General features: G+C 36.9%; 1 protein-coding gene across 4 annotated transcripts in view; it reads left to right on the plus strand.

The window, feature by feature from the left end:
• Nucleotides 1-951: 951 nt before the first annotated feature.
• LOC107596417 (carnitine O-palmitoyltransferase 1, liver isoform-like) overlaps nucleotides 952-10,573 on the plus strand; it is a 20,250-nt gene continuing 10,628 nt past the window's right edge. Inside the window, exons 1-10 of one of the 4 annotated variants that reach the window (XM_016287148.1) lie at nucleotides 952-1,124; nucleotides 1,564-1,623; nucleotides 2,049-2,201; nucleotides 2,298-2,440; nucleotides 3,778-3,949; nucleotides 4,049-4,153; nucleotides 4,596-4,733; nucleotides 6,708-6,785; nucleotides 6,984-7,091; nucleotides 9,854-9,941. In XM_016287148.1, coding sequence (XP_016142634.1) covers nucleotides 2,061-2,201; nucleotides 2,298-2,440; nucleotides 3,778-3,949; nucleotides 4,049-4,153; nucleotides 4,596-4,733; nucleotides 6,708-6,785; nucleotides 6,984-7,091; nucleotides 9,854-9,941 — 973 coding nt within the window. In that variant the 5' untranslated portion in view covers nucleotides 952-1,124; nucleotides 1,564-1,623; nucleotides 2,049-2,060. Of the gene's footprint in view, nucleotides 1,125-1,563; nucleotides 1,624-2,039; nucleotides 2,202-2,297; nucleotides 2,441-3,777; nucleotides 3,950-4,048; nucleotides 4,154-4,595; nucleotides 4,734-6,707; nucleotides 6,786-6,983; nucleotides 7,092-9,853; nucleotides 9,942-10,573 lie in introns of all 4 variants that reach the window. The other 3 variants (XM_016287147.1, XM_016287143.1, XM_016287144.1) reach the window with 3 other exon arrangements.

Here is a 10,573-nt window from a genome sequence, read left to right on the forward strand (position 1 = left end):
AATTATTTGGATAGAATAAATAAGACACAATGAACAAGACAAATAAAGAGAAATTATACTACATAAGTGTTTTTGTTTTCTTTTCTTGCTTTTAAAACAAACTACTACCAGTATGTTAATTTAACAATACAAATGCCTTTTGTAAAAGGTGGTCTAAACTAGACAGAGGGGAAAAGACACACTGCATGAAGTACAAATGTGTGAAATGTTCATTAACCACAAATAAACTCCTTCCCACAATTAGAAACATTCACTATTTAAATATGGTAATACTTGCAGTATCATTTCCTTTTGTTTTCTGTATTATATATAACAGATAAAAAGATGTCCATACTATTGTCAAAAGTAAAAAAGCCAAAAGCTCGAACTATTTGAATGAAGCTGTGACACTCAATACTTTTAAGAAGGTTCAACTGGAAAAAGAGCATTGGGGGGGGAAAGTACTTAGGATTTAAGATGTTACTCACCATTCACAGTACAAATGCTGCAAATGACCAGACTGACAAAAACTATTCTACAGGACCGAGTGAGCCCCCGAGTCTTCATATTGGTACCCTACTGTCTGTTTGTTTGTAAAGTAAGTAATCCTAATATCTCCTGTTGAAAGTCATCAGTAAACACCCTATGGGGATGTTGCGAATATGCTTTACTTTTGTGGTCCTATTTTCTCTCCGTAAAGAAGTTTATACAGCAGGCAGTAAGTCCACTCAGCCTTCACTTCCGTGTTGGGCACGCGGTGAAGCACGTGATCCTTTCATGTGCTCCGATTTCTCAACACAGATCTTCTTAGATGATGAAGGTAAAACCCTAATCTCTAATAATAAAAATCCAACGTATCTGATATTCATCTTATATTTAAATAAACCTGTTCGCACGCAATTTCAAAAATGTATACCATTTTGTAAGTACGGTGGTTTAGCCACATGCTTACTGGAGAGTGGAAGGGCTATATTGTCTAGCGCTCTGTTAAAGAAACAGACGGGGGAAAAGTCTAACGTTAGCAAGATAAACCTTGCTATCCTGACCTGGAATCATCGTGCCATTTAATCGAATGCGTGTCCGATTGTACAGTTAATTTGATCAAGTTCACAGGTCTGACCAGGAGAATAAATAATCAAAAGACGGTAAGTCTGGCATATGGCAGAAAATAATAAATACGTAAATAACAGTCCACCGGGTTAGCCATAGTTCACTAAGTAAACACCCACATGTAGATAACAAATCTAGATCTTCAAATATTTTATTCAGCAGAGCCAGATTCAAAGGTGTTTGCGAGTCATTTAACGTTACGATTAATGTCTCTTCGCCTGTATTAAATCACGTGATTTAGTTGTGTTTGATAGATAGAAAAAAGACGGTAAGTCTGGCATATGGCAGAAAATAATAAATACGTAAATAACAGTCCACCGGGTTAGCCATAGTTCACTAAGTAAACACCCACATGTAGATAACAAATCTAGATCTTCAAATATTTTATTCAGCAGAGCCAGATTCAAAGGTGTTTGCGAGTCATTTAACGTTACGATTAATGTCTGTTCGCCTGTATTAAATCACGTGATTTAGTTGTGTTTGATAGATAGATACTGTATCTAGAGGAAAAGGCGGCCGCATCATCATCATCAGGTCTGTATGCATCGCTATGTGCAATTACATCTGCAACTTTCTAGATAAATAGTTAGTTGTTTTTAAAAGCTCTGTAGAATCGAAGCAGTCTTCTCAATATGTAATAAGCCGGTGTGATTTGAAAATGAACTTGAATGGGTCAGCTTGATGTGAACTTCAGCAATTTTCGGTTTAGAAATATTAATGGCTTTATTATAATTATATTATAATTCAGACACTTGGGAGTATTGTGCTTGCTTGTCAAATAGAGGCAAGCAAGTAATTAAGGGGTGGTTAGTCATTGGATGGTAATTTATTAACAGCTAAAAAGCAGGTTATAGCATGTAAACAGCAAAATGACAGCATGGTACAGTAATACAGTACTTTGAGCTAGTCACCTCTTGTGTCTTGTATTAAAGAATGTTGTTCTTTCACTGAATTGTTAGTGGTGATCCAGTATGGCAGAAGCTCATCAGGCCGTGGCCTTTCAGTTTACTGTCGGCCCTGATGGCATTGACTTTCAGCTCAGTCATGAGGCCCTTCGGCAGGTCTACCTCTCCGGACTTCACTCCTGGAAGAAGAAATTCATTCGCTTTAAGGTACTAGGATTTTGTTTCTTACATTTTCTGTGGAAGTGTTACCTACCTTTTCAAGATAAATTGTAGAATGAATATGATTTTTCATTGTGCCCACAGAATGGGATTTTGAATGGTGTTTACCCAGGGAGTGCACCAGGGTTCATGCTGGTGTTGGCAGGGTACTTGGGAAGAGCTCATTATTTAAAAGTGGACCCTTCTTTAGGCCTGCTCGTCAAACTTGGCAGACATGTCCCAGTCAGGTATGCCTGGTTTATTTATGCTGTATGGTATTTCATAATGCAATAAAGTGCATGTGGAATTATGTTTTAAATTACATTAGTGTGTATCAGAGGTTTTTCTCAGTAAGACTCCTCTGAATACACTATACTACTTTTCCACAGATTTTTGCCGCAGTTTGGATGAGTTAGAGCCAATCTGCAGATTTTGGGTAGTTGGAGTCGAACAGATTTCACAAAAAAAATTGCATGTACATTGTGTACTCAGTTCAGTATATCAGCAGTCGTCCTCGTACCTTTCACCTACTCAATACTATGGATTCTATGGAAGCTCGTTTCTGCCACTTAATAAAAAAACAACAACTTTCTGACCTTTTTCTCAGAATTGTGAGCTTACATTATTGTGAGTTATAATGTCAGAATTGCAAGATATAAACTCACAGTTGTGAGTTATAAAGTCAGAATTGTGAGATATAAACTCAGTTGTGAGAAATAGTCAGAATTTTGAGACATAATCTCACAGTTGTGAGAAATAAAGTCAGAATTGTGAGATATAAACTCAGTTGTGAGTTATAATGTCAGAATTGCAAGATATAAACTCACAGTTGTGAGTTATAAAGTCAGAATTGTGAGATAAACTCAGTTGTGAGAAATAAAGTCAGAATTGTGAGATATAAACTCAGTTGTGAGTTATAATGTCAGAATTGCAAGATATAAACTCACAGTTGTGAGTTATAAAGTCAGAATTGTGAGATAAACTCAGTTGTGAGAAATAGTCAGAATTTTGAGACATAATCTCACAGTTGTGAGTTATAAAGTCAGAATTGCGAGATAAACTCAGTTGTGAGAAAGAAAGTCAGAGTTGTGAGATATAAACGTGAAATTCTGAGAAAAAGTCAGAATGGCAATATACTGTATCTCACAATTCTAAATTTATAACATGCAAAAGAAACGGGAAAAAAGTCTGAATTGTGAGATGTAAACATCACAGTTACCTTTTTTATTTTTTATTCAGTCTCAGAAACAAGCTTCAATAGAATTCAGACATACTCTTTTCATATACTGTTTTTGCCTGGTGTATAGTATTGTTATATAGGAATTATTATTATATAGGAAGTAGGCATATTTGGAAAGCAGCGTTTGATTCCATCCAGTTGGGGTATATCAAACACGTTTAATATTTTAAGACAATTTTAGTGTTTGGATGAGTTGCAAGTCTGGAAATGTGTGATTCTCAGTCGTTTACTGTATGATGCACAGTTTTTCTCTGGAACCATTTACAAAGTCGGCAAGTGTATGATGCCTAGTGTTTTATCCTATTCGTGTAGTGTATTCCAGCCTTTATGCTTCTGTTTTTGCAGTAGGTACATGTCTGTACAAAAGCAGATGTTAGTTGGGGGTGTCATGGTGGGCACGGGTCTGTGGATTGCCATCATATTCAGCATGAGGACTGTCCTGAAGGGTCTGCTGTCTTGGCACGGCTGGATGTTTGCTCCCCATGGCAAAATGACCTGGCAAATTCGACTATGGCTGGTGTGTATTTGTGATAACTGTTTTCTGGAACAGTTTATGCTCACTAATCCATTCTTGGTTGTTTTGAACTCTTCTGTTTGCTGTTCTCTGACGTTGCAGATTCTAGTGAACATTTTTTCTGGAATGCAAACACCAATGCTATACAGCTTCCAGAACTCTCTCCCTCATTTACCTGTGCCATCTGTGAAGGACACTATGAGAAGAGTAGGTTATTCATCTTTACAACAACCAGATCAAAACTCTTCTTCAGTTTAATATTGTTTTTATTTGAGATGTTTTATTCAGTTATATAAATGTCAGATTGGTAAACCAGGAATAGCTGCACTCCACTTAGTTTTTCAATGTGAATTTTGGTCACTTGTTTTCAGTTAACTTGCTCAGGTGATTATCTACTGATTTTAAAGGTAGGTTGCACAGCGTGGATGAAGTGAGTTAACTTACTAAAACATGCACGCTGTTCAGAACGGTACTAGAAAAACAAAACTAGCTTAGTTTTGATTTGCCAGTTGCTGGCATTCATTATGAATATGCTTGGATTTAAGTTAATACAAATTTTTTGACCGCCCTGGCAGTGAGATTTTGCTTTTAGGTGTGAATTTTAGCTGTGCTTTCTTTCTTTCTTTTTTTTGAAATGTTGGACCTGTAGTATCTTGAGTCAGTTCAACCACTGCTGAGCGACGAGGAACACCGAAGAATGCAGAGTCTTGCACTTGATTTTGAGAAGAACCTTGGACCAAAACTTCAGTGGTACCTCAAGCTGAAGTCTTGGTGGGCCACCAATTATGTAAGTAAAACACATTTCTCAACATTTCAATGAGGAACTGCAGCAGGAGTTTAAGTTCTTGCATTATGTTGTTATATGTGACCCTGGAGCACAGAACCAGTCTTAAGTCACTGGGGTATATTTTTAGCAATAGACAAAAATACACTGCGTGGGTCAAAATTATCAATTTTTCTTTTATGCCAAAAATCATTCGGATATTAAGTAAAGATCATGAAAATATTCAGTAAATTTCCTACCGTAAATATATCAAAACTTAATTTTTGATTAGTAATATGCATTGCTAAGAACTTCATCTTACTTTAAAGGCGATTTTCTCAATATTTTGACTGTTTTGCACCCTCACATTCCAGATTTTCAAATAGTTATATCTCGGCCAAATATTGTCCCATCATAACAAACCATACATCAATGGAAAGCTTATTCATTCAGCTTTCAGATGATGTATACATCTCAATTTCAGAAAATTTACCCTTATGACTGGTTTTGTGGTCCAGGGTCACATATTTTCTTAGTTAAACAAATATTTACAAAAAATGACAAAATATTTCACAACTACTGTATATTATAATATATATATATATATATATATAATATAATAGATTAATATAATACATTTTCAATCTTTAAAATGGCAAGCTTATTATTTTATCCACACTACCATTGAAACTACCAAAAGCTTGAGGTCAGTACTTTATTTATTTTTTAACTTTTTTTTAGCAGAGATGCATTAAATTGATCAAAAGTGACAGTAAAGACATGTTCATTGTTACAAATATATATATTTTTTCAAATAAATGCTGTTCTTTTAAACTTTCTATCTTTAAAGGGGAGATAACACACACAGTTTCACCCAATCTCATGTTAATCTTGAGTACCTATAGAGTAGTACTGCATCCTTTATATCTCCAAAAAGTCTTTAGTTTTATTATATTTATAAAAGAAAGATACAGCTTTACGATTCTCTCCGGAAAAAGCCGAGCTCCTGGAGGCGCGCCGTGGGCGGAGCTAAAGATTGACGAACACTTGAGCTCCGACTGCCAATAAAATACAGACATTTGATGCAGTTTCACTTACCGTCTACTGCTCTGAATCATAACCGGGATCTTTTATAGCTCGACCGCTCCATCCTTCAGTATCAAACGATGTGCAAATCCAGCATCGAACTGGGTCTTTCTTATAAAACGTTCGTCAACAAACACACTTGTGAAACTCTGTTGCTGCTCCGGAAAAACAAACTGCATCCACTGTTTACATAACGCTGGGTTCTTTAGGAAGCTGAACAAAGTTATCTTTCCCTTACAACCAAAAACACACTTCTTTTGGAGACATTCTTCCTGAGTGAGTCCCGTGCAGCGCTGCCGCCAGATGAAGAGCGTTGATGGCCGCGATCTCGCTCTCGCTCTCGCTCTCGCTCTCACTCTCACTCTCACTCTGGTCGATGCGTGCGCGGACGCGCTCTTCTGGGAGAAATGCCCATATAAGGAGTTCCACCCTCGTCTACGTCATGAAGAGCCATGATCGAAAATAACTCTCCGAAACCTGTACGAACGTGGAAGTAAGATTTTTAGCACAGAAATACTCCATCATACGTCCAAATTGTTTTTTGAAATTTTGTCCATGCTTAGCATGAGAGTCTGACTCTTTAACAGTGTAAACAACTCTGAATGCATGAAACAGCATTGTACGCCCCCTTTAAAGAATCCTGAAAAAAATAATTGTGGCTTCCACAAAAAATAATAGGATTAGGGTTAGAAATAGGGTTTGGTTTTGGGTTAGTTGCATGTAATTATGCATAATTTACTGTTATTACTATAGTAAGTATGTGTAACATGTAACAAGGACACTGTAAACAGTGGTGTTCAACTCCAGTCCAGGGGACCCACTGTACATGATGGGATCCTGGAAATGTACTGTTTAACAGGAGTGACTGTTTTATCCTTTTCACCTCTGAGTTTGCATCCCTGTGGGTTTCAGGTCAGTGACTGGTGGGAAGAATATATCTACTTGAGAGGTCGTGGGCCAATCATGGTTAACAGCAACTATTACGTAATGGTAAATCGTACTTGCCAGCTCCATATGCGTGTGCAGCCACTAGGTGCAGTATAGTACCTAGATATATTATAGTCTACTAGATAATTTTAGCAGCATACTTTGTAGCAGTATGCAGAGTTTGACTACTTGATCATATTTTTGTTTGGTCTCAATTAGATTAAACATTCTTGGTTTCTGAAACTTTTTTCCTCTGAACAGGACTTTCTTTATGCCTTTCCTACACATCTGCAAGCAGCAAGAGCCGGCAACGTCATTCATGCAATCATGCTTTACAGGAGGAAGCTGGACCGGGCTCAAATCAAGCCGGTTAGACAAGCTACCGTATTTCTACTGCATCTTTACTATAAAATAAATAGTCTATAAAATGTTGTTTTAATCAGCTAGTTTTTGTAAGTAAACCAGTAGATTTGTGAGTCTCTTTACCATTTTGTTTCATAACAAAGTAGTAAAAAAAAGAGTTACAGCTTTAGGCTTTAAAGGAGTAGTTCACTTCCAGAACAAAAATTTACAGATAATGTACTCACCCCCTTGTCATCCAAGATGTTCATGTCTTTCTTTCTTCAGTCGTAAAGAAATTATGTTTTTTGATGAAAACTTTTCAGGATTTCTCTCCATTTAATGGACTTCTATGGTGCCCCCGAGCTTGAACTTCCAAAATGCAGTTTAAATGCAGCTTCAAAGGGCTCTAAACGATCCCAGCCGAGGAAGAAGGGTCTTATCTAGCGAAACGATTGGTTATTTTCTAAAGAAATGTACAATTTATATACTTTTTAACCTCAAACGCTCATCTTGTCTAGCTCTGCGTGAACTCTGTGTATTCCGGTTCATGTTAGGGTATGTCGAAAAACTCCCATCTCTTTTTCTCCTCCAACTTCAAAATCGTCCTACATAGGAGTAGTTCACTTCCAGAACAAAAATTTACAGATAATGTACTCACCCCCTTGTCATCCAAGATGTTCATGTCTTTCTTTCTTCAGTCGTAAAGAAATTATGTTTTTTGACGAAAACTTTTCAGGATTTCTCTCCATTTAATGGACTTCTATGGTGCCCCCGAGCTTGAACTTCCAAATGCAGTTTAAATGCAGCTTCAAAGGGCTCTAAACGATCCCAGCCGAGGAAGAAGGGTCTTATCTAGCGAAACGATTGGTTATTTTCTAAAGAAATGTACAATTTATATACTTTTTAACCTCAAACGCTCATCTTGTCTAGCTCTGCGTGAACTCTGTGTATTCCGGTTCATGTTAGGGTATGTCGAAAAACTCCCATCTCTTTTTCTCCTCCAACTTCAAAATCGTCCTACATCGCGGTTTTGCTGTTTTTTGTAAAGGGCGTTTGATCTTCTTTGCATGTTCACTTTGTAAACACTGGGTCGGTACTTCTGCAGCGATGTATGATGATTTTGAAGTTGGAGGAGAAAATGACATTGGAGTTTTTAGACACACCCTAACTGTCATGAACCAGAACACAGAGTACACTCAGAGCTAGACAAGACGAGCGTTTGAGGTTAAAAAGTATATAAATTGTACAGTTCTTTAGAAAATAACTGATTGTTTCACTAGATAAGACCCTTCTTCCTCGGCTGGGATCGTTTAGAGTAGGGCTGGGCAATATAGCAAAAAATTGTATCAACGATATAATGTTTCATATCGTTCGGTATTGATAATTATTGACATTTTATATAACCTTTTTAAAACAAAAAGCAATAGAATTTTTTTATTTTATTTAACCACTGTATTTATAATTAACACAATTTATTGAGACACACAACAAATATTTTTTTGTTTTAACAATCAAACACAATAAAAATTAAATATCTAATTTCTAATGTTTTATATGCAGATTAAATAGGTCTTTATTGTATAGGTCTAATTGTCTCCCGAGGGCGCAATGAGATAAATAATGCAGTGCATTTAAATTGTCAACGCAAGGAAGTAACTCTATAAAACGTGTGTTACGTCTAAATTAACTCATAAAAATCAAATATAATTTCGTAAATTGCATAAACAATTATGAACAAAACAGCATCATGTATTTATGCATTGCTTAATCCAAAGAGCCGAAGCGCCCATCACACAGATTGCCTTTAAAAACATATGAGACGCAGTGAAAAGGAATAAACCTCCACAAATGAGTGACGTTTTTTCTAAAAGTTTAAACTGTTTTAACTTTGCATGGCTTTCTATACATCTCTTCTGTGAGACGCGAGTGCAGCATTCATATTTGTCCATCTAAAAAATGCGCTGAATATGTGTTCTGTGTGAATGGCTTGGTTTCGGTTTTAACCCATTCAAGATCTTCTCTGCATTGAGCTTCTATATTTCTCTAATATTTTGAATGAATAACGCAGCAGCGGCGCGTCTCGTGGGCTAGACTAACAAAACATTAAAATGCAACAACGTCACTTACATCATCATCACCGCATCTTGCGCGCTACTGATGATGCTCCCTGATGCACTCCTAACATTCAAATGCAAATGTTTATTTTAAATTCGACTAATATTCATTCTTTATTCACAATCTCCTCATCACAGGCAGGCACAGCACTCATTTCAGCATGTGTTCGTGTTTGTGTGTGCTGTCTGCGTCACTCATAGTATGTGCCTATATCGTGCGCTATATCGAACAATTTTTCTATCGATATCGAAGAAGGTGTACCGTCTATAAATATCGATACCATTTTATCGCCCAGGCCTATTTAGAGCCCTTTGAAGCTGCATTTAAACTGCATTTTGGAAGTTCAAACTCGGGGGCACCATAGAAGTCCATTATATGGAGAGAAATCCTGAAATGTTTTCCTCAAAAAACATAATTTCTTTACGACTGAAGAAAGAAAGATCTTGGATGACAAGGGGGTAAGTACATTATCTGTAAATTACTACTCATTTAATGGGTCAACACTGTAATAACTTCTACTATAACATAATTTGTAATAACCTCCCTCTATTACAAATAAATGAATTAGCCCTAACTAACCTTAGGCCTGTTACTAAGGAGATTGATCTCTTTATTTAATTCTGTGAATGTTTCTATATTTCATGCCTCCTGATCATATGGTCAAAATGGTGCAGTTTTTTGCACTAATGAACCGCGTTCCACTCTGTTCTGCCCAGTGGGAGCGGCTATTTAATACATGCCACATCCCAGGCCAGGAGATGGGTAAGAATAGCCAGTCTGTGCACCATAGACCAACTTCTGCCTACTCCACTGGTCATGTGTCATCAGTTAATTTTGCATTTTTTTTTTTTTATTGCCTTGACAAAAGGGCACTTTGGGCATCAAGGGGAAAAGGGGCAGGTGCTCAAGCACCCATCGCACCCCCCTCTGCACGTGCCTATGTTTATTTCATGTTCGTTTATGTTAGCTACACTGCATTTATTGTACTGAGATGCAGATCTTGATCTAATACACACCCCCATTCCTGCACTGTGGCTTTGGATGGAAGACCATTCTTAGAGCTGATGTGTGTAATTTTTTTATTTTAAATTACTTTCTCCTGTTCCAGTTTACTGAGCAGAGAGAGACAGTTCAGTAGTTATTAGGGGTGTAACGGTTCTCGGTAAAAAATCTAACCGTATTGTTCTCCACCCACGGTTCGGCACGCACTTGCACCGCAATTCAATTCAAGTTTATTTGTATAGAGCTTTTCACGATACAAATCGTTGCAAAGCAGCTTAACAGAAAATTTCAGTTTCTATTTTAAAGTTTCTACATTATATTTAGTAGTAGCTCATCCGTGGTGATTTATGTCAAGTTGATGTCCATATGGCAGAAATGTACAGTAAAATTCA

Source organism: Sinocyclocheilus grahami, unplaced genomic scaffold, assembly GCF_001515645.1.
Source record: "Sinocyclocheilus grahami isolate Dianchi unplaced genomic scaffold, SAMN03320097.WGS_v1.1 scaffold219.1, whole genome shotgun sequence".
Taxonomy (NCBI): Eukaryota; Metazoa; Chordata; class Actinopteri; order Cypriniformes; family Cyprinidae; genus Sinocyclocheilus; species Sinocyclocheilus grahami.